This window comes from Nelusetta ayraudi, unplaced genomic scaffold (genome assembly GCF_046127955.1).
Source record: "Nelusetta ayraudi isolate G7.1 ecotype Tasmania unplaced genomic scaffold, CSIRO-AGI_Nayr_v1 ptg000026l, whole genome shotgun sequence".
Lineage (NCBI taxonomy): Eukaryota > Metazoa > Chordata > Actinopteri > Tetraodontiformes > Monacanthidae > Nelusetta > Nelusetta ayraudi.
Window position 1 is genome coordinate 7,360,857 of NW_027466076.1, and position 22,043 is coordinate 7,382,899.

A 22,043-nucleotide genomic window follows, 5' to 3' on the forward strand; every position below is an offset into this window, starting at 1 on the left:
AAATGTATAGATAAATGATTAAGTAAATGCATGCTTGCATGACATTAAGTATATGGCCGCGGCCCATCTGGGTTCTCTGGGTATGCTGGAAATAGTTTTTATTACGGTGCAGGCATGGGTAAAGTACGGCCCGTTAAACTTTTTTATCCGACCCGCCGGACTTGAAGGGATGATATTAATAGCAAATAAGTCATAAAATAGCTGTATTTCATCCACCAAAAAACAAACTAACAGTGTTTTAAGAGGCATTTCAATAAAGAGCTAAACTTACCGTGGGGTTTCTACGGCAGGTATTTTGTTGTAACTTTGCTTTTGTTCGTTTTCAATTGACATTAAAACCACATGTGTTTTCTACATATCCCTCATACGTATTTATTGGCCACATCTGTCAAATTTTCGAACCCATTGTGGCCCAAAAAAAGTTTGGCCACCCCTGGACAAGCGTCTTTGATTAAACTGTTCGCGTTGGCTCCCGTTTTTCGCAGGACTTTAGCCTCCACTCCTCTAGGGGGTAGCAGCTCTCTCTCGCGAAGACAATGTGGAAGCTACGAGAGAGCCACGCACAGCGTCACGCGGCCCGCCCACCAGCCCGGATGTACCGCGCTCTGCGGCTAACGTAGCGACTCGTCTAAAATATCCCAACTCAACCGTTTTGCCGAACCCCACAGTCATTTTTCTTTTCTTTCTTTCTTTTTTTCACAATGAGCGGGATACCGGGAACCACCGTCGTCCAGGTGACCAACCTGTCCTCGACTGTGAGCAGCGAACAGATGCGCACTCTGTTCGGCTTCTTGGGGGACATCGAGGAGCTCCGGCTATACCCTCCCGAGTAAGCGCAACGTCAGCCATGCTAGCAGGGCAGCGCGCGGCGCTGCGGCCTGCTCTGCGGCACCGTCTCAACCGCGGAATTCACAAAGCAAATGACGCAAAAGAAACCATTTACTCACCCTGTGTCCGTGTTCCTCCCTCTTCACAGCAACGCCCCCCAGTCCTTTACCTCCAAAGTTTGTTACATAACGTACCGAGACCCCTCCAGTGTTGGTGTGGCGCAGCATCTCACCAACACTGTATTCGTTGACAGAGCTTTGATTGTAGTGCCATGTGCCGAAGGTGAGTGCATCCCGTCTTGTACAAGTAGGTCAATTTTAAATATCCGGAGTCGGCTTCGAGGATTTGTTACGACGGCCTGCCCCGAATCGTTTGGTGTGTTGTTGTTGAACCCTGGTTTTGTTTGTTTGCTTGTTTGTTTTGTGTTGTCCTCAGTCAGTCAGTCAGTCAGTCAGTAAGTACGTAAGACGTCGTGGTTAGTTCTCTATTTCTTGTGTGACGCAAATCCTACCCTTGCTTACGTTACCTAGCAATGCAGGTGTGTGTTTGGTGTCACCGTGCGTTCTCCACAGATAACACGAGGAACACCGCGAACCGTTTCCCAAAGCTGCAGGGTTTTTTTTTTTTTTTTTTTTAACACCTCACTGTAGACACTGGATCTCTGGAACAAGTAGCTTTGTGTATTTATTTACCTTTTTTTTTCCATTAGAAGCTCATCAATGTCGTTTTGTTTCATTGAAACTACTCAGTGAATCCACAGCACCCACTCCCTCCCCCCCCGTTTTTGCTGTTTTCATTTTTTGGGGGGGTGCTCCTATTTTTGGAATAATTATAATTATAATAATAAATAAGATCCCTCCTCCTCCACTTTTGGTGCCACTGTTGTTCCCATTGTTTCGAACGCTAAGATGCCGCCTCTAACTTAATGCTTTTTTTGTCCTCGTGACTTGGTGCTGGATGGCTACTGAGTTTATTAATTTGGTTTTGTATGTTTTTTCTGTGTGATTATGTGTGCATATCAGATGACTAGCCTGGCCCAGCCGTAACACTACACTAGCCTGAGTCAGGCATTGTTTTCCAAGCCACTATCCCCGATCGGGCCAACGCAGCCTTCACGGGGGGAATGTGACCAGGAGAATAGCCTGCTGAACCTTCCAAGATGGACACCTTGTCTCTTTTTTTTTTATTATTATTTATTTTTTATTTTTCCTTTTGGTTTGTTTCCTTTCATTACTATCCCATGTTGTCCCACTTTCTACTGTCTCTATCTGGAAAACAAACAGTATTTCTTATCTCTAGCGTTGATTTTTTATATATATATTTGTAATTTCGGTTTGTTGTTTTTGTTTTTTTTTTACTGTCCAAACCCCCCCCCCACCCTCCTCTCTCTTTTCTGCTACAGCTGCAGCTTGTGTGTGGTTGAACTCAGTCCAGGTTGCTACGGCATACCGGTGGGGATGTGTGTCACACATGGGATGCTAGAGGGATCACTAACACTTTTGACTCGCTTACTCCTGCTGACCAAGTCAGGGGCTAGATATTGGGAAAGTGAGGCCCTGCGTCGGGCTTTTTCCAACGCAGACTCTTCACATTCTAGTTGCATTTAAGTCTCAGTTGAATTCCTTTGGGTTGTTTTCCTCACACAACTACATGACACTAAACACAGCGGATGGTTTAGTGTTTGTTAATGATAGTAATGATAACACTTCTCTGTCTCCACTCTTCTTTTAAGAATGAAAAAAAGAGAAGATGGAACTAAGCAAAGCATCCTAATAGCTTTAATTTATTTGATTTTTTTTTACAGCTAAAGTCTTGGCTAACATTTCCCAAAGTTCTTAAAATTGTTGTTCTTTTCTGTATCTGATGTCCTGTGTGCTATTAGTGATGCAGCCATTGGGGTTGTCTTGTGTTGCACACCTTACCAACACTGCGAAAACGATCGCCCCCCCCAACACGGAAAAGCGCCCCCCCATGCTTGATATCGTATGGTTCATGACCAATATGTTTCCAGTACAGGTGACCCATGCATCAAAGTGTTAACTCATTCACTGCATTGTGCTTTAGTTTTTTTTTTTTTTTTTCCTTCTTCTTTTTCTGATCTGTGAAAAGAGACCGAGGACAAAGTCAGTCCTCTTTTGCTTAGAGAGAAACCAAAGTAAACCATAAGATCTAATTGATTGAAAAAGAATAGTTCAGTCTGACTGAGGGGGATCACTTACTGACAGCACAGTAGGGATGCTGGATCTCCACTTTTACCAATGAGTAGACAGTAGAACACTTGTAGGCTGTTTTTGGGGAGGTTTATGCTCTCTTTCTCTCTAGAATACAGTGGGATTATTGTGCACATATAGAGGAGACTGAACAGACGAGCCTCGCTACTGCCCTCACTAACATGTGCTTCTGTCCTGCAGGGAAAATCCCCGAGGAGGCCAAGGCCTTGTCACTTTTGGCACCTTCAACCCCAGTACCCAGTCTGGTCTCTGGTGGGGGTCTCCTGCCAATCCCCCCTCCATCCCCACTGCAGAACGTGAGTCAGTCACCCATTCAAATGACCTGAATCCTCATAGCCACCCATAGCACTTTTATAGGCACTGGCAATGGGCTATTTTTAGGGACGTCAGCGTTGAGGCATTAATCGCAATCAGTTAAATACAATCCATAACGTGTCAAATTTAAGGCCGGGTTCACACTAGCCGCACAAGCGCCACGGAACGGAGCCCGCTTCCTTTCGGCGCCGTTGTTTAACCGTTGGTGTTGTTCACACCAGATGCGAAGCGGCGCGCACCTCCGCGACCGGCTGCCGCTGTGCAAGCGATGGTTTCGGTATCTGGTCTATTTTGTGCGCGAGCTGCGAGCGATCCGCGTCAAGCTCGACAAGGAAGTCACTCAAAGGAACACGAGAAAATCTGGTAAATTTAAAAAAATAAATAAAAGGAATTTTCAAAATAAAATGTTGCAGTTGACAAATGAGATTATATTTTTGTGTCCGTTGTATTTGTCAGTATCTAAACAGAGTGCAAGAGCGATCAAACAAACAAGCAAACGCACACAGCTGGCCGCAGAGGGGGGTTGGTGTTGGGTGTCTAAACACACAAACAAACAGGGAAAAGCGAGAGAGAGGCAGAGAGGGGGGGTTGTTGAGTCAAGATGGACGATCGTGGGAGCGTCACGAAGGCTTCCGCGTCCGTTGTGAACCCAGCGTAAACCTTTTTGTCCCTTTTACTAACCCGTATTCAGCCCCTCTGGCCAATTTCTGGTAAGAAATGCTTTACATTATGGGGTTTAAAACTGCCTTGAAATACAATGTAACAGAATTTTACATGCAATTCAAACCGCGATTAATCGCAGTTAACTATGAAGATTTTGCGATTAATCGCAATTTTAAAAAATTCGCTCAGCTCTAGTTTATTTTATTCAGTGTACTGCTCCAACAATGCTTTTTGCAGTATTTTTAATGTTGAAGTGCAAAGGGCTGCAGCGGGTGTTTCCGTCTAGCAGTGTCTGAATATTGTCTTAGTCACTTTAGCCAAGTTTTGCTCTCACATTTGCTTCAGCAGTTTCACTTTCGCTACCAGTTTCACTCTATCGTACCGTCGGGCACCGTTGCTCCACTGCTGCATCAGTGAGCAGCCAGAGCACAGAGGATGCTTAATTCACATGCGCCTGTAACCCTTTGTGAGTGGACGGGAGTGGCACTTATGCCAAGAATCCAGCGTGTTTTTGATGAGGGTATCGACGTGTTTTTTGTGTCACTGAAATAAATTTAAGCTAGTTTGTATATTATTTGTGCAAATTTTATTCACTTACATTTATTATTTGGCAGTAATATAGCAGTAAAAGGTTGAATTTTTTTCTTCTAAAACATTAAAACAGAAATTGAAATTTCCAAAAGAATTAAAATCATAAAAATGGAATCTGGGGGAAAAAAATCAAATGGATTGTATAGGGCCCTCGGTGAACATACCGCTGTTTTTTTCAGCTGAACCTCCCCATAATGAACCGGATGCCCGCCAGCCTGGACATCGCAGCCTCGGCCCCCGCCCAGCCGCCCCTCATGGGCAACGTGGACCCTTCCAAAATCGATGAGATCAGGAGGACTGTGTACGTCGGCAACCTCAACTCTCAGGTAAGTGGCCATCTTGGCGCCCGCTCACTCAACCCCCCCACCCCCCTCTGCCTCATCGCTGCCGCTCAGCTCCGTCCCTCTGCCGCGTCCCCACAGACCACCACTGCTGAGCAGCTGCTGGAGTTCTTCAAGCAGGTGGGCGACGTCAAGTTCGTGCGAATGGCCGGCGACGAGACGCAGCCGACGCGCTTCGCCTTCGTGGAGTTCATGGAGCAGGATTCCGTCGCCAGAGCGCTGACCTTCAACGGGGTCATGTTCGGGGACCGACCGCTGAAGTACGTCTCTTGAAATGTAGTTGTTGTTTTGATCATCGTAGGCAAACATTGTCGAAGGCATACGTTAACAGTATAATGGATGAATGAAAAACCTTATTTTAAGCTTAAAAATAAAACAAAATAACACAATTAATGAAAGCCACGGTATATAAAACAAAACAATAATAATAAAAAAAACAAAAACAACCTGATCATCGATCCTCTCAGCCTCCTCCTCAGCGCTAACCGAGATGTGTTTTATTTTATTTTTTGAAGGGTCAATCATTCAAACAACGCCATAGTGAAGCCTCCAGAGATGACCCCGCAGGCTGCCGCCAAAGAGCTGGAGAGCGTGATGAGGAGGGTGCGGGAGGCCCAGTCCACCATCGCTGCTGCTATCGAACCAGGTACGACGGTCGGGAGGACTCCATTATTATTTCCCTCTCTCTCTCTCTCTCACGCGTTGACGCCGTTACCGGTCGCCACACTGACACCGCCGCCTCCCGCCCCTACAGCCGACACGGGGAAGCGCTCGCCCAGTCGCTCCAGGAGGTCCCGCCGGTCCCGCTCGCGCTCCCAATCGCGCTCCAAGACGCGCAGGAAACGATCCCGCTCCAAACACAGGCCGCCGCCCAGGGTGCCCACGGACTCCCACAGCTCTCGCGCCGGCCACAAGAGGCGCTCTCGCTCCAGAGACAGGAGGCACAGTCGAAGTCGCTCCAGGTGTGTTTTGAATGCGCTGAACCCGAAATTAACCTTTTCAATTCATTTTATCGTTTGATTAACTTATCCTCTGGAAAACTGAAGCTGATTTTCTGTTGTTACTTTTCCACATCTCTTTGGGTTTTGTTTTAGTTTTTTCCGTTGTCCCTATCCCGCCATTAAACTCCCCAAAAATGATAAAACACATAACTTTATCTTAACCCCATTGTGACGTCACAAAGGGCACAGTTACCCCTCCGGGTTTAGCGACCACACCCTCGGGCAGGGTCCCTCTGAGACCCCTTGTGGCCACCTTGCTTCCGTCCCCTTCCTAACACGCGGAAGCGGCGACAAACAATCAGGCTTCGCAGGAGGCTGTGAACAGAGGGCTAAATTGAGACGCTTAATCGTGCTTCAGTGACCCCTACTGGAGGTTGAAGAGTAACTGTGGTAAATGGGACCTTTAACTGAATGTGATATTACAGACTGTTACTTTTTTATCCGTCAGTTCTATCATCATAATAATAATAATAATGATGAGGTTGTGTCCAGAAGACTGAACTGTATCCAGTTGAAAACATGAATCCATGTGTTTCTGTGTTCAGGGGCCACAGGAGGAGGAGCAAGGAGCGGTCGAGGAGCCCTCGGAGGAAAGCCAAGACACCCTCACCCAAACGGTAACTCCAGCCCATTGCAACCACCAGCTGTCTGTCTGTCTGTCTGTCTGTCTGTCCGTCCCTCTCTCTCTCTCTCTCTTTCTCTCTTGTCTCTCTTTCTTTCTTTCTCTCTTCAGTCTGTCCTTCTGTCTCTCTCTCTCTCTCTCTCTCTCTCTCTCTCTCTCTCTCTCTCTCTCTCTATGTCTGCCTGCCTATCTCTGTCCGTCTCTCTTTCTCTCTGTCTGTCTGTCCCTGTCTATCTGTCTCTCTCTCTCCCTCTCCCTCTCTCTCTCTCTCTCTCTCGCTCTCTCTCTCTCTCTCTCTCTCTCTCTCTCTCTCTCTCTGTCTCTCTCTTTGTTGACGGGGTCGTTGACGTCCAGTGCTTCTTCTTCTTCCCTCCAGAGGGAAGAAAGACAAGAGGAGGGAGCGCAGCAGGGACCGGAACGAGCACCCGACGTCCAAGAAGAGGAGCCGCAATGACGAGGAGCGGACCAAGAGCAGGGCCAAACCAGCCAAGGTGACAACACAACGCATCATGTCACGTCATTTACGGAAAATAGCACGGTCACAGACGCAGGAAATTTGTTTAGAAAAGAAATGACTGTGTCGCCCGAGTTGGAAATGATTTCATTGATCGCGTGAGACAGGGTTAGGAAACAAAAAGTGGCCCCGCCCCCTTCAGAGCTCGGCGGCACGTTTCCTCTCTGCTGGTGTGAACGTGTTTCACACTGTGGTGACAACGGCGACATGTTGAAACCTATAAGCACGTCACAGCACTTCACGTCGCCGATTACAATCAGAGGTTTTTTTTTGCTGCTCTGCACGGACCGACGTCAATCTGATGAAAATCCCCCGACGTTGTTTTCCTCGCTCGACCCGCCAACCGTCACGCTTGAAATATTGCGTTCAAAATCGTCTCCTTCGTTCAACTTTTAACCTCTGTGGTGCTTCTAGAGGTGTGCGATAAGATTTGGTATCGATCCAATAGCCTACCGCTCACATCGATACGCCGATACCGAGACTCGATCATCAGATCAGATTGCAGATTACAGCTGAATGAATATTCAGATTTTCAAAGTGTTTTTTGGATTCTTATTATCAATTACTCGTCCTCACCGTTCAATGCTGTTCGCATCTTTAGAGCAGTTCTCATAAAGTTCTCATAAATAGCTGGGTGTCTGCCCTCCCTTCAGTTTTTTTTTCTCCTTGGAATTACAGTTGCAATCATTTCAAGAAGGATTCCAAGTTAATGTGCAAACCTGTAGAACTTAAAACACAGAATTCAAGTATCAATCTCATTAGACAAATTTCCATCAATGCCGATACCAAACATTGGTTGTCGATAGTTTCGATATTTTCGGACAAATACACCAAGACTGCAGACGCAGGAGGGTTTTTTTTTTACGTATAAATACCCAGATTTTCCCACTTCATCAATTTCCAAGGAACTTCCACGTATTTCCAGAACACATTATAATCAGCAGGGGCGCACGCTCGGCTGGGGGGGTTGTCAGTGCCCAACCCGGGAGACCTGCAAGTGCCCTTTGTGATGTCGCAAAGAGCCAGTCCTCCACAGCGGCGCCTCCTCGCGCGGTTTCCCGAAAAAGGGGGGGGGGGGGCCTGGGAGGCAACGGACGGATTCTCTTCCTCCTCCCAACGCGCTCTAAAACCGTCATGTCCTGTCGTCTCGCCCCAGGTGGAGAGAGAGCGGGGGAGGAAGAACGACTACGAGAGCGACAGGGAGGGCTCGGCCACGCCCGGCGAGGACGCCGCCTCCTCGCCCTGCGCCCGCCACAACGGCAGCTACAAGTCTCACGGCGGCAACGGGGAGGCGCTGGCGGCCGCCAAGTGACCGGCGGCGGCGGCACTCACACCATCAGCAGAGAGACTCTCCAGGGAATGTTTACACCACTGCTCTTTCCTTCCCTCCCAACTTCCTTCCTTCCTTCCTTACTTCCTGTCTGTCGTTTCTTTTTTAACTGTGCAGCCGATCCCGTAGTTCAAGCCAGCAGGGCGAGGTCTCGAACGCAGCTCGGAGGCGGTGCTCGCAGACCTTGCTGTTGTGCTAAGTTCCTTTCTGCAGCGCGAACCCTCGCAGCAGGCCGGAGTCAGTTGGCAAATGGCCGACGGCTTCCTGTTTGCGAGGAGCCCGATTTGACACTTGGTGTAAAAAAAATAAATAAATAAATGACGGCCCTGGACTTGGAGGCCCGGGGGGGGGGGCTGTTTCCGACCTTGCTGCTGAGTCGCAGGAACTTTCAGACAGCAGGCAGCCAAGATAGAACAAAGGCTGCAAACAGAGGGTTAAATCTGCGGCCGTTCGGACGCCCAGAGGTGTTGTGTCTGTGGGCGATGAATGAAGTGCGAAGCTGCTCTGATCGAGTCCTGAATGCAAAAGGTTTTTTTTTTTTTTTTTTTTTTTTTTCCCCTCTTTTCTAGGATGACTTGAACTACGGGATCGGGGGAGCTGTCCCTGATTTTATGACTTGTTGTGCCGTAACTACAAAATCACCCGATCATGTTCAAATTGTTTCTTTGAAGTTGTTGCCTTTAAAAAAGAAAAAAAAAAAAAGAGGGGAAAAAAAGCAAACATGTCTGAAGCGGTCGACCCAAACCAGTTGCTTTACTTCCTGTTTGTTTGCTAGGTGTGAATTTACTTGTGTTTTTCTTTCTTTCTTTAATTCTTTCGTTTCTTTTTGTTCTTCTTCCATCGCACATCGCCACAACGAGGTCACGGTGGGTCGTGCCCACCTCCCCACCCCCCCGCCGCCGCCCGCTCTTGGTTCACCCTTTTTTAACGATTAAAACTGGTTGAAAACAATGAGGGAAAACGAGCCGAGCGGACGCAACTGGCGACGGTGACGGCCGCCCGCTGGCCAGTCAGGAGGTGCCGGACGAGGCCCAGCTGCGCACGGAGGGCCAGAAAAAGTGCCTCGACTAAGATTGTGCGGAGAATTGGCATTTAGGGAGACAAAACCAACAACAAAAAGATGCAGAGACTTGGCGGCGGCTGTGACCACAGAAAATACTAACCAGATGTTATGTTGTCAGTTGTGTTTAGTAATAATTGATAGAGTAGGTTCTATATGGATGGAATGTCTGTGGGTTTGTTTGATTTCACAATTTTCTCTCTCTCGCTCTCTCTCATCCTCGGTGTTGCCCTTTGCAGTATTGTGATTGTGTTTTAATGCAAAGATTTTGTGCAAATGGGCTTCAGAATACAATGATTTTTTTTTATGTTCTCATCAGATCTTGTTACATGTTTTTACATGTTTTTTTTTTTAACCTGTGATTTTTTTTTTCTCCTTGACAAGATTTCCACTGTTGGGGCTTTTACACACCTAATTTGATTGTATTTTTTTTTCACCCCTTTTTTTTATTTTATTTCTTTTTTATTTTTAAATTGTATATGAGGAAAAACGTCCTTATGATGAAGCCTTGACATAAAAATTGAGTGAGAAGCATTTCCAGCACTACTAACAGTATGTAAAGAATTTTATTTTTTATATCCATTTCTGTACAGTAAATAGTGTCGAAAGGACAAAGCGGAGTTTCTATTTGTGTTTTGGGATGTGATGTGAAGGTTTGGCGCAGCAGATGTGTGTACCCTCCATGTGACCACCCCGCCCCTCCCACCCCGCTTGAATCTTAACAGTTTAACTGACATGTTCCCATAAACTGCTAATAAAGAGGCATTTCATCTAGTCTGTGTTTGTTGACCTGATGTTTTTAAACCAACTAGTTCACAGTTTGGCAGTAACTATGGTAACAATCAGTCAGTGTTGCCAGTTAGAAGGAACATTCTCTGAACTTTATTATCGTTACTATTACTCATAACTATCAATCACGGGTAAATGGAAAGCCTTTGGAAAGTGGAGGTACACTTAGTGACTTTCTTGTCTTTCCTTTACAGTTGGTTAACTTTCCAAAAGCAGTCAAGAGGCTTCAGTCCACCCAGTTCTGATGAGACTGCAGCACCCATGTTAGTCTCTTCAGCAGTAGCAAGGCACCCAGTCACTTCCTGTATTTCATCTTTTCCTCGGGGAGTGCAGCTTGAAGAGTTTCTGTTGTTTTTGTCGTTGTTTTGATGGTACCGTCGTCATTCCGGATGCGGCTGGTTGACTTGACAGATGGTCTGACAAACTGGACTGGAAGTCGGTTATCCGTCTGTCTGTCTTTGATACCCATCTCCCCCTGTGCCCAGGGTGGCCGTCTCCAAAAGCGCTCGCTGTTTGTTGCTTGTATCTGCGCAGCAACGTCCCGGAAGCTTCTCGTAACGCTCCAGCTGAAGGGACCTCCGTCCGGTTCCATTCCAGCTCTCACAGAAACGTGGACATTCCCACCGAGTTGGTGCTGAGTGGCCTGATGTAGTTGGACCTTGGCTTCACCTCCTCTTCTTCCGTTTGCCTCCCCCTGCCGGTTTGCGTGCCCGCTGGCGCCCCCTGTGGCGTTGACTGCTGAAACATTTCCAGCGTAGTGTAGCCGCTCACAGTGGCCGGCGGAGGACCCTTGCGGAGGTCAACCCGTGGCCCGCCTGTGAAGGCGTCCGCCGGAATGTAAGGTGAGATGTCTGCGGCGCCGCCTGCCGGTTGTCCTTGGATCGAAGCGGTCAAAGACTCTGCAAAGTGATCCTCGTCCTCCTCGTCCTCCTTGTCCTCCTCGTCTTCCTCACCCTGGGGGAGCCATGGAAGCAAAGCCTCTGCAGCAGCGGAAGCAGCAGCAGCTTCTTCTTCTTGTTCTTTGTCTTTATCCACGATCTGAAGACTGTCTGTGTCGCCCTCCTCCACCTTCAAGGTGTTGATCGTCTCCAGGAGTTCCTGAGGGAAGGAGAAGACACTCGGCACGAGGTCTTGGTAAACAGTGATTGGCCTTGTCTGCCAGTGCTTTACCAGTTCACAGGGCCGTCCTAGTTTCTGCAATGCGTTGCTGTGCCTGGGGTTGGGGATGCTGGGCCACAGAAAGGCCTTCGCTCTTGATGGAAGACACGAGTTGAGCGATGAACGGATGCTTTGAGCGACTCACGTTTGGGATTCGTGTCAGACGAGTGCCATACCTCTCAACCACCAGGGTTCCAAAAATCAGTGCGACGGTCACGACCGCAATGGCCGCGAGGACGGGTACAGGGACACTAGAGGACCCTGTTTGGAGAGAAGGAGCCTCGTAATGCATAGGGAATGCGGGTGGCATAAAGTCGGTCACGGTAGGCGATAAACCTTGTGCAGTGCAAACCTTGATGTTCGGTTGTGGTGAAGAGGCTCGCTTGGGTCGGGGCTCCTTCTCCAGTGCGAGTGAAACCGGATATCTGAATTTCGTACTCGGTGCCACCTTTGAGGCCCCCCAGTGTGTAGGCGATGACCTCTGGACCCACTGTGATGTCTACAGTCAGAGGGACAATGGAGCAAATGTCATATTTGAACTGGGGTTTTTTTTTTTTAAGTTTAGGAAAAATTGTAAATATTTTCTATTTATTTTTCCTGTTTGAGTGTTTTTGTTCCATCATATATGGCCTATGTCATCCATTATTGATATTATTGTTGCTTTATCTTCCAGCCAACTAATCTCTACCGTTGGAACTGAATTAGACTTGTTTACTCATATCTACGTTCATAACTGTGAGGGCGCTGCAGCAGAATTTAGAGTCGGCCCAGTCTGTAAGGTCTAGCTAGTAGCATCCAGTAGCAGCATAAAAGCTAAGAACGTCCTACTCGTCCCCGTGGTCATCGTCCCCTTGTGGTTGCACTCGGCATAGCGGATGATGTAACCCAGCAGGAAACCTCGGAGGTCTTCCTCTGGGATGGCCGTCCACTGCAGCGCAGCAGAATCCACGGTCACATTGGTGAAGGTGATGTTCTCAGGACCGCTGACAGGAGCTTTGAAAAGCAGAATATCAAACTGGACGTCACCATCGGCCTCAGAAAAACACTCAAATTCAACCCTTTTTTTTTTTTTTTGTTTTAACATTTAACACTTACATATGTAAACACATAACTCATTAAAACGGAATTGTTGTTCAACTGCCGAAAAGCCACAATCAGGAAACACTTGATCAATGGTAGCCATCCCAAATTAAATCTGACTTTAAAAGCAACAGGCTATGAAAAGAAAGTTGACACCGGCAGACTCACATCCTTCGGTGAAGTAGAACTGCGTGGTCCCGTAGGTGCTCTCGCTGTGGTTGACGCTCTTCATGTTACAGGTGTTCTTGTTCGGTCGAGTGTGCAGGGTGAGGCTGTATCTTGTGAATGGCTCCAGGGCCTCTGTGTGTTGCGCAAGGCAGGAAGTTAAAAAAAAAAAAAAAATCTTCAAACTCTTTCCATCAACTCTCAGCATTTGCATGCTGATCATTTGCGTGGGCAGAGGATCACAAGGCTCTCTGCGTTATTTGTGGACCCCATTGATAATGTGAAAGTGTCCTAGAATACAACCAGGTGGAACGCCGCCGTCTTTTACTTGCAACTATTTGCTCCTTTTTTTTCTTTTTAGCTATATTTTTTTGCCAACCTGGTAGTGGAGACAAGGTCCTGTAGTTGTTTCTATCCTGGAAGAAGGACATGTGCACCGTCTTCCCTCCTTTAGTCCTCCACTCTGCAGAGTAGCAGACGTACTTTTGGATCAGATTGTCTCCCCAGTAGATGGTGAAGGATGTGTTGCTTTCAATCGTCACGTTGAGCTTCCCGACACTCAAACCTGGAAAGATTACACAAAATAAAATAAAAAAAAAGATTTACCTTTACGAACCATCCTTCGGTAGGAGTGTGCGTGCTGATGAAAGCGAGCTCTCTACCGGGCTTGTCCCGCACGACGTGGTCCAGCGCTGGCGAGGTGCTCACGTTGCTGACGGCGCTGACTTGCAGACGATACGCCGAGTAGGAGAGAATCAGAGCGACCCGAGGCTCTCTGGTGCGGATGTGCTCCTTCGGCTCCTCCCCCGACGCCTTACCCACGGTCACCAGATAGCTGTCGTGCTGCTGTTTGGAGGGAAACTGACACAGAAGGGGTCACTTTCTAAAGTTGAGCCACTGCTGAATTGAAATGATTTATCATCATTATTATCATTATTATCATTATTATTATTATTATTATTATGAAACATCAAGCATCCATCTTGCCAACATCCAGCAGAAATCTGTCTGCCTGTCTTAGGATTCATACCCTTTCAACTTTCTCTGACAGAAGCAGGAAGTGAATGCTGCAATCCGTAGTAGTAGTAGTAGTAGTAGGAGTCACAGTGGCAGTTTTATTAGAGCTGCATGACAGTATGATGAATAATGAATATTGTTTTTTTTTTTTTTTTAAATGTAAATAGAACAGAGTGGTAAGAGTGGCACCAAAGTTGCTGTGTTTTTTGTTAAACACTGCAACACAGCTAGGTGGTGCTCGTCTAAGACCGCCACTGGGAACCAATGGTAAGCCTGTTACTGCCAGGTGACCATAAACTCTGACTGGTTTCTAATCTGACCGGTTTTATCCAATCACCTTGCTTTTTCTTTCATAACAGCCTCACAGCTGGCAGGATACGTTTGTCTCACGGCATTTGTGTTAGCTCGTACATTTCTTGACTTTGTTTTTTGCTAAGCGCTACCGTTGCCGTTGGGGTGACTGTAGATACCGGAGGTAGAGTGGATTGTCCAATGACTGAAAGGTTTTCGGTTCAAATCCCGCTCCGCCCTAGTCTGTCGTTGTGTCCTTGGGCAAGACCCTTAACCCGCATTGCCTCGTACGAGCGTGGGTGAATGTTGGCTGGTGGTGGTCGGAGGGCCCGTTTGGCGCAGATTGGCTGCCACGCTTCCGTCAGTCTGCCCCAGAGCTGCTGCGGCTACACGTGTAGCTTCCCATCATCATTGTGAATGTGGTGTGAATGAATAATGGGTTCAATGTAAAGTGCTTTGAGTGCCTAGCAATGCGCAATGTGAATCCAATCCATTATCATTACCGTCATTTGAAAAAAAAAAAAACTCATCCTGATGCTGCCACTGTCCTTTCCAAATGCTTCCATTGGCTCTTTGCCAGGTCGATACATGAAAAGCTCACTGTGGCGCACCAGGATAGATCATATCCCTCACTTCACGTAGGGAAACAGTACCTCCCAAGTCAAAGTCAGCAACCGCCGGCCGCTCGTCCAGCCAATGTCGGTCTCGTTGACGTCAACGACGACCGGCTTCGCGGTCAGTTCTGAAAATGAGATCGTGACTCGGTATCGCACACAGAAAAAAATTGCGCGACAAATTGCTCCCCTCGAAGCCTCCGGAGCGACCTCACCTGGCGAGACGCTGTGCACTCGGCTCCAGACGCACTGCGAGCAGTCTTTGCTGGCGACGCACTGTATCTGCACGCCGTAGGCCAGCGTGGCGTTCAGGTCCTCCAGTACACACGTCTCTGCGTCTTCCGACCGAGCGGGCGACTGCCGACAACAGAGTGGCCGGTGCACGAGAAACCGAGTGGAGATGAGAAGCGCACGAATTGTTACATTCACTTTTTCGGGCCTTTCAGAAACAAGCTTCATCTTACTGTAAATAATCAGTTATATGCTCTATTTATTTATTCTGGTTGTTGTTGCTTGAAGTGGAGCTATTTGAATGTGTGTAGCTAAACATCAAAGTGGATCATATTTTAGAGGGAGACTTTTTTGAGGGTACCAGGATTTTGGGTTCCCTGTTCAGTACATTTTCAGTCCAGACAAAAAGAAAAATGTAGACAATAAGATTGATTATTGTTATCAAAAGTGTAAACATCCAATAATGGCTCACTGACATAAAAAACCTTTTTCCTTTTTTTCCTTTTTTTTACAAGTACATTTCAGAAACGGTACTTTCTTAGTTTTACTTAAGTAGAGGACTTCAACTTTATCTATTTGTATGGCAATTTTCATACAAAAAGCTGCTCAAAGTGCCTTGTTGAAGTTGAGTAAAAGAGTTGAATCAGTACTTTTACTTTTACCACATAATGTTTTTTACAGAAGTATTTGTATTTTTATAGCCAAGTACAGAAAGTGAATGTTTTTGCCGACTCAAATGCAAAAAACTAAATAAGTAAAGGCTAAATAAAATAAAACCCAAATAGTTGGCAGAGTTTGATTTTGATTTAACATGAATCCTTGTAAATGAGTATAAAATGTAAAATGTGAGGCCGACCTCGCTCCACTGCTGGCTGCCCAGCACTCCGTGTCTCACGTGGAAGTGCTTGATGACGTCTCGGTCGTCCTGCTGCCACTTGACCTTCACCTCCAGCCTCCCAGACTGGCGCGTGAAGGTGGCTTCGCCCGGTGGGGCGCATCGCACTGTAAACACACAGACGGTTCACCGCGACCGCAGATTCTACAGGCCCGGGGCGAGGAGAAACAACAGGACACCTGCTCTGAACTTACTCATTTTCTTCAGCAAGCCCCTGAAAACGGCCTTGGTGCAGTTGGCTGACTCTACGTCCTGGTAAACCTCGACGGTCACTGTGGGCTTCACATTGGTCTTGGTGAAGAACTTGAGATCCGTGCGATTGGACCCCGTGATGTTGTGGTGGGCTCGGCAGCCTCTCCCATCCCTAGTGGTGGCAGGAGAGAGATGGTTAGGGGTGACCGCACTTGAACATGCTTGTTATTCAACTTTTCATTAATTGATTATAAAAACAGTCCATGTTTTTTTTTTTTTATAAAACATAAGAACATGAAATTATTTAATGATGCATTTCATCATTTCATGGTCCTGTGTTGCAGCAAACTTATTTTGTCTGTGAAACTCGCCCATCAAAGTCGCTAGGCGGGTTCTCACACCTGATTGGTTACCCTGTACACCTCAAGTCAAGGCAAATCGATTGCAGATAAGGGTTTAATGCAGAACGGCTGAACAGATTCCTTTATCAGGGCCAGAAGGTCCTGCGGCCACATATTCTTATTTCTCGCCAACTAGCAAGAAAATTCATGGAGTTCTTCTTCTTCTTCTTCTTCTTCTTTTTCTTCTTCTTCTTCTTCTTCTTCTTCTTGCAGGTGTTTGGGAAGACTTCAGACATAAGCAGTGGATTCGAGATTTATGTTAGCCCCGCCCACTGACTTTGACGAGCGAGTTTGGAAGGTAAGATAAACTCATGGAGGGCTGCAACACAGGACCATGAAACAATGAAATACATCATGAACTATATACAATTGTTAGTAGTAGCTTTAATTATATATGAATTTTACATTGAATGAATGTACCTTTTAAGTAACTAATGAAAGATTAAATCGCTCACTTTGCGATTAATGACACAAGTCATTTAAAATTTCACAATGTATTTATTTAATTTGGGCACTTTTTGCCCATCTGTTAGAGCGAGAGCTCTCCCGTGCTACTCACTGCACCACGAGCGTGTACGTCCTTCCCGGCGCGCGCTCCCCGGGCTCCCACGTGCAGCTGTACAAGCGCTTGTTGTGCCTGCCGAAGCAGTCGAGGCTTCGCACGCCGTCTGAAAGGCAGACCGAGCAGGTGTTGGGAGGTGTGTCATTTCACCGCCTCCGCCGCCGCTTCCAATTTCCAATGAGTCGAGCGCAAAACTACCTGCGTAAATCCCGCAGTGCTGAAATTTCTCAGACCGGTTTTCCGCATTGCAGTCAACTGGAACATAAATGATGGTGAGCGTTAGAATGTGCTCTAAGCTTTATATGCGGTTTAAGTGAATGTATGCAAACGAGCCATAGTGCCCTTATTCATACCTTGTTTCGTTTAGTTTGGATTCAAAAATCGTGATTTCATGTTATAAAGTGAAAGTTTCGCAAATAATGTGACGGGGTTTACGCCGTAACGTGAAAATTATCACGAAAAAATGTGATAGTTTCACGTCGTAACGTGAAAAAATTATCACGAAAAAAAACCGACGTGACAGTTTTATGTTATAAAGTACAGTATAACAGAATAACATGGTAGTTTCACGTTATAACGTGAAAAGTATCGTGAGACAACGTGATAGTTTCACATCACAAAATGAAGTTTATCACAAAATAACATGCTAGTTTCGCGAATTGACGCGATAACTAGTTTCACGAATAATATGCTAGTTTCTCATCATAATCTGAAAATTTCCACGAAATAACGCGAACGTCGGACCATTTTTTTTCTCCTGCAGAAAGAAGCTGGCTGGCCTCATGTTGGATGCCTCACCACAATGTTTGATCTGTGTACCTGAAATGTGAGCTTATTTGATTCCTGTGTCTTCATAGCAAACCTGATTTATGCGTTGCCTGTTTAAGTTGCGATGAAGTCATTCCTTATTTCCTACTTTAAAGTACGACTGGAGTTGATAGTCTTTGTTGCAATATTTATGATTATTGAGTTCAGGATTAAGTAATGCTAGAACGGTGGACCCTTTTGTTATCTCATTTCTCTTTTAGTGTCAGATAAACCGGTTCGAGCAAACCCAAATCACAATAAATTATTGGACCGGATCACCTGCCTTTGCCTTTATCTGTTCTGATAGACAGACCAATGAGTTGATCACCTCCTTGAACCAGATTGTTTAATTAGCTCTCCACCTCTTACAAGCTGAATAATTTTCACTATTCCTCAATTAATTGGACAGCACACACAAACGTACATTTTTTTTTTTTACTGGAGGCAATAAACAATTGCGTCATTTATAAGGTGACTTTATGAATAAAATATGCATTTATGTTAACAAAAATAGACGGATAAACTCACCTGATTGCACGTGAACATGCCGGCAGAACATACTGCTGTAAGCAAGGGTCAGAGCTTGTACAAAGAAAACAGCAAAGTGATATTTTTTTTAAATTATGCAATATTATCTTCATTGTTTTACACGTCTTGTTCAGATAATTTCACACCGACAAGAAAAAAAAAAAAAAAAAAAAAAAATCCCAAAAATATCCACTTACCAAAGATTACAACCAGTGATTGGATTCTGTCCAAGGACTTCTCAGCGTTGGCGCGATCAAAACGAAAGGTGCCACCAGCCATGCTGCCAGCTGAAAGACCGCCCAGGGTGGCTCGACTCTACCTCGCCACCGCTGCACCCTCGCCGTTCATCCTTGCAGCGGGAGCCGCTCGCTCAGACTGAAACCGAGGCAAAGTTTTTTTTTAGGGTGACGCGCGCAGGGCGGGGTCGTGTTTCGGACACAGTTCAGAGGATCGACGACGACGACGACGAAAAACGCATCAGTGCGTTTACATGACACTCGAGAAAACTGAATTTTTTTTTTTTGCCTTACCCCGAGTATGATCGGACAGCTCACGTGCATGTAGACGCGTTAGTCCGACTAAAATCGGAGTTTGACAACTCCGATTGAAACGCCATGTATATATGGAGGAAGGACACTAGGACCCAGGGGGTTTTTAACAAAGGAGACGTGCTGCTCCTGAGAATAAAAAAACATATCTTTTTATGGAAAAACCTGATGTTAAATGTTGCCACAGCCTGCAAATGGAGTGACCAAAAACTTTATTGTGATGATCAGCACAGTACACGGACTTTACAGCCAGTTTTTTTTTTCCTCCACTAGGGTAATCTTGCGTTATTCTTCTATTATCTTAGATTTAAAAAAAAAATGTGACTCTGTGCTTTCTCCAGGAACAAAGCTATTAATATAATGTCTCGTGCCATTCATTTGGTTCTTGGTTTGCTTAAGCATTTGAGGTGCTGTGTCCTTGTGTGGTTTTGTTTACTTTCTATTTGTTTAATGTGTGGTGTGGATTTGCATCTTTATATAAATATATATATATATATATATATATATATTTTATGAGATTGACTCAGAGTGCCTTGATACTGTGGTGTGGCACGTTGCTAAGTTATTATAGCATTGGTTACCTGACATTGGTTCCAGGAGTTTTTAGCATTGGGGCCCCTAGTTTTATGTATTTGAATAATGAAACGGTATAATCTTTGCTTAAATAAGCCTCTGTGACGTCCCTTTTCCTTTATTGGAAAACCTTCGATTGGTCAGTTCAATCTAATTTGTCTCCTTTCATGTTTGACTTGCATATACGCCTTAGTCGGAGTTTAACTGGACAATGGAAAAAATTAAGTTCAACTGGACAATGCGCCACACCCCCGCGCCTGCCCTCGGCTCCTTCAAACACGTGGTGCGACTAAAATGCGTTCCTCGGGAGGCTGCACAGCAACTAACAAAGTGTTGTTTTCACTTCTTCTTTTTACAAATAGTGCACCAAGACTTGACGTATTGAATCAGGCGAGTGAATCAGACTGGTTAACCTTGGCAGACAACAAATAGCTGTGATGTGACAACAGAGACCTTCAAAGGTTTTTTTTTTTTTTTTTATGTTAAAAGAGAGTGACTAAAAGTGAGGGAAAAACAGCCTTTTACTGAGAGATGTTTTTGCAGAATGTCTAATTTTGACTCAGCCTCGCTGTTTCGAGGAAAGTCTCTTCCACCCACCCGCTGACTGTCATGAGGGAAGTTAAAAAAAAAAATGAGTGCAAAACTGTGCTGCATAATTAATAAATCTTGGTGACGTACAATATGCATTGTCTTTGACATTAACAATCAAACAGTTTAGAGGGAAATCTGCACCTGCAGCCAAATTCCTTTTAAAAACCAAATGCCTTTGGAAAAAAGTATCGGCATTTCATTTAATTCGAGACAAGAAAAGTAAAGCGTTGAGGAAAAGTTGTTCTTTTAATGTCTTCAAATGATATGGAATGACTTTTAAAGGGAGGTCATGTTCCAGTAAGCGATTGAACATAGTCTGCAAATCCATGAAACAGGTGCGAAACGTTATTTAGCAACCAGTTTTTAACAGCAATGGAAAACATCCATAGAAATAATGCGATTTAAGAAAAAGGCTAAACAAGAATCAGCTGTGGCCTCCTTAAAAATAATCTAAAGTTCTGCAACCACAAAACTTCAGAGATACAAGTTCCCTGTTTTTTTGTTTTTTTTTAAATTAATCATAGCACATTGATGAAGAAAGTACTTCTCGGGTTGACTGGACTGAAGAGAAGTGACACAGACCTCGTCAAACAACAGCAGAGGTGCGTACATGTGTGTGTGTGTGTGTGTGGTTTTGACACGGAGAGAGAGAGTGAGAGAGAGAGAGAGAGAGAGAGAGAGAGAGTGAGAGAGAGAGAGAGAGAGAGAGGGAGAGAGAGAATTTGTGTGCTTCTAACATCACATCCCTCACCCTGCGGTCACACAGGAAGCTTGCTTCTGCTTGGACTCTTTATCACAAGGCTCATGCTAAAGGAGAGAGAAAAGTTGAAAACCTGAGGCGTTTTCTCCTGTTTTGTGGCGTCCTCTTGTTCCTGCTGGGAGCCACAAGGTCGTGTCCTGCTCTCACATAAAACCATGCTGAACAAAATCACAAACGTGTGTGACACAGGAACCTGAACTTACTTGACGTGCGCGTGTTTCTCTTCTATGTAATTTCCCCTCCTTATCATCCACAAAGATCAGTGTCGTGCAGCTAGAAAGATCTGAAGATCTGCCTGGTTCCTCTCATGCCTTTTGATCAGAGTATGTGACTGCTCTCTTGGTCCCACACAAGATCACATAAAAAAAACTAACATCTGACTATTTCTGTGCACAAAAGTTAACAAAATTTCCCAGCTCTAAGACATTTATAGTGAGGGACAGTCCCAGCAGTAATGTCTTTAAAGTGCATTCATGTGACATGGTCATTTGAGTCATTCAACACCCCGTTTAATCATAATAATAATGATCCTTTAAAAGTTGTCAAAACTTTTGTACATCATGTGAAAAACAGACATGGAGGGGGAAAAAAAGATAAAAGAAAGATGTGTCTCAGTGTGAACAGCTCTAAACACACCGATGGGGTTTGACTGTCCGTGACATCACTCTACGCAACGCAAGAGCCAATGCGCCAGACCAGAGGGCGCCATTGCAGGTGCGGCGCTGTAACGCAATGGAGCGGACAGAAGAAGCAGAAAACAGCAGCCCCTGGACAGAGGGGGAAACTCATTGGCTCATCAGTGGGTGGGGAGAAAGCTCCATTCGAGCCAAGCTCCAGGCCATGTATCGCAACAAGTGCTGCTGTCGCAGTGATATGACGTCACACACTACACAAGCTGGACGACGCCTCCGCTCCGACGTCGTTGCTACAGCAACCTGTCAAATGGGTCAATAATGTAGCCCAGTCTGAGCAGAGCCAGATCCCATTTGGACACTCGCACACACTTTTTTTTTATCCAGTGGAAACAACAGATTGGTACGGTGAAAGGTCAGACTTCTTCTTCTTTTTCTTTTTTTTTTTAATACGGTAGGAATCAGAGTGGCTTCTCATGATAAGTACACCACACCATGCTGGCAGAACAGCCCAGACCTGGATCATTTTGCAGGGTGGATCTTTAAAATTGTTTCTCTGTCCTGATTCTGAACCACAAGTTCAGCCTGTTTCCTCATTAACACTTGTTTACTTGCATGGTCAGTACTCTTGCTTATGTCCAGACACGCAAAAAAAAAAAAAAACTTTTTTTTTATTTTTTTAAATAAATCCTTTGGAAGTTCATTGACTTATG

At 45.6% G+C, this 22,043-nt stretch overlaps 2 protein-coding genes across 4 annotated transcripts; one reads left to right on the plus strand and one right to left on the minus strand.

Moving 5' to 3' along the window:
* The first annotated feature begins 566 nt into the window (after nt 1-566).
* On the plus strand, nt 567-10,270 carry srek1 (splicing regulatory glutamine/lysine-rich protein 1). Of its 3 annotated transcripts, XM_076029454.1 has the most exons (11): nt 971-1,110; nt 1,851-2,279; nt 2,711-2,844; nt 3,240-3,355; nt 4,808-4,954; nt 5,051-5,229; nt 5,485-5,615; nt 5,724-5,931; nt 6,516-6,587; nt 6,969-7,083; nt 8,263-10,270. In XM_076029454.1, the coding sequence occupies exons 3-11, from the start codon at nt 2,814-2,816 to the stop codon at nt 8,416-8,418; spliced, it is 1,155 nt and encodes a 384-aa protein (XP_075885569.1). In that variant the 5' UTR covers nt 971-1,110; nt 1,851-2,279; nt 2,711-2,813; the 3' UTR covers nt 8,419-10,270. The 3 variants fall into 3 exon arrangements, with proteins under 3 accessions (XP_075885568.1, XP_075885569.1, XP_075885570.1); XM_076029453.1 differs by lacking the exons at nt 1,851-2,279; nt 2,711-2,844 and adding an exon at nt 567-829 and having other exon boundaries at nt 977-1,110; XM_076029455.1 differs by lacking the exon at nt 1,851-2,279 and having other exon boundaries at nt 977-1,110.
* Nucleotides 10,061-18,662, minus strand: LOC142890425 (leukemia inhibitory factor receptor). The gene is made up of 16 exons (XM_076029436.1): nt 18,424-18,662; nt 18,227-18,280; nt 17,090-17,146; nt 16,889-16,997; nt 15,931-16,100; nt 15,698-15,843; nt 14,826-14,967; nt 14,650-14,738; nt 13,351-13,549; nt 13,068-13,253; nt 12,692-12,823; nt 12,272-12,436; nt 11,796-11,942; nt 11,620-11,704; nt 11,456-11,537; nt 10,061-11,383 (listed from the first exon to the last, which is right to left on the minus strand). Exons 1-16 carry the CDS (start codon nt 18,503-18,505, stop codon nt 10,886-10,888), a joined length of 2,343 nt encoding a protein of 780 aa, XP_075885551.1. The 5' UTR covers nt 18,506-18,662; the 3' UTR covers nt 10,061-10,885.
* Nucleotides 18,663-22,043: the final 3,381 nt, after the last annotated feature.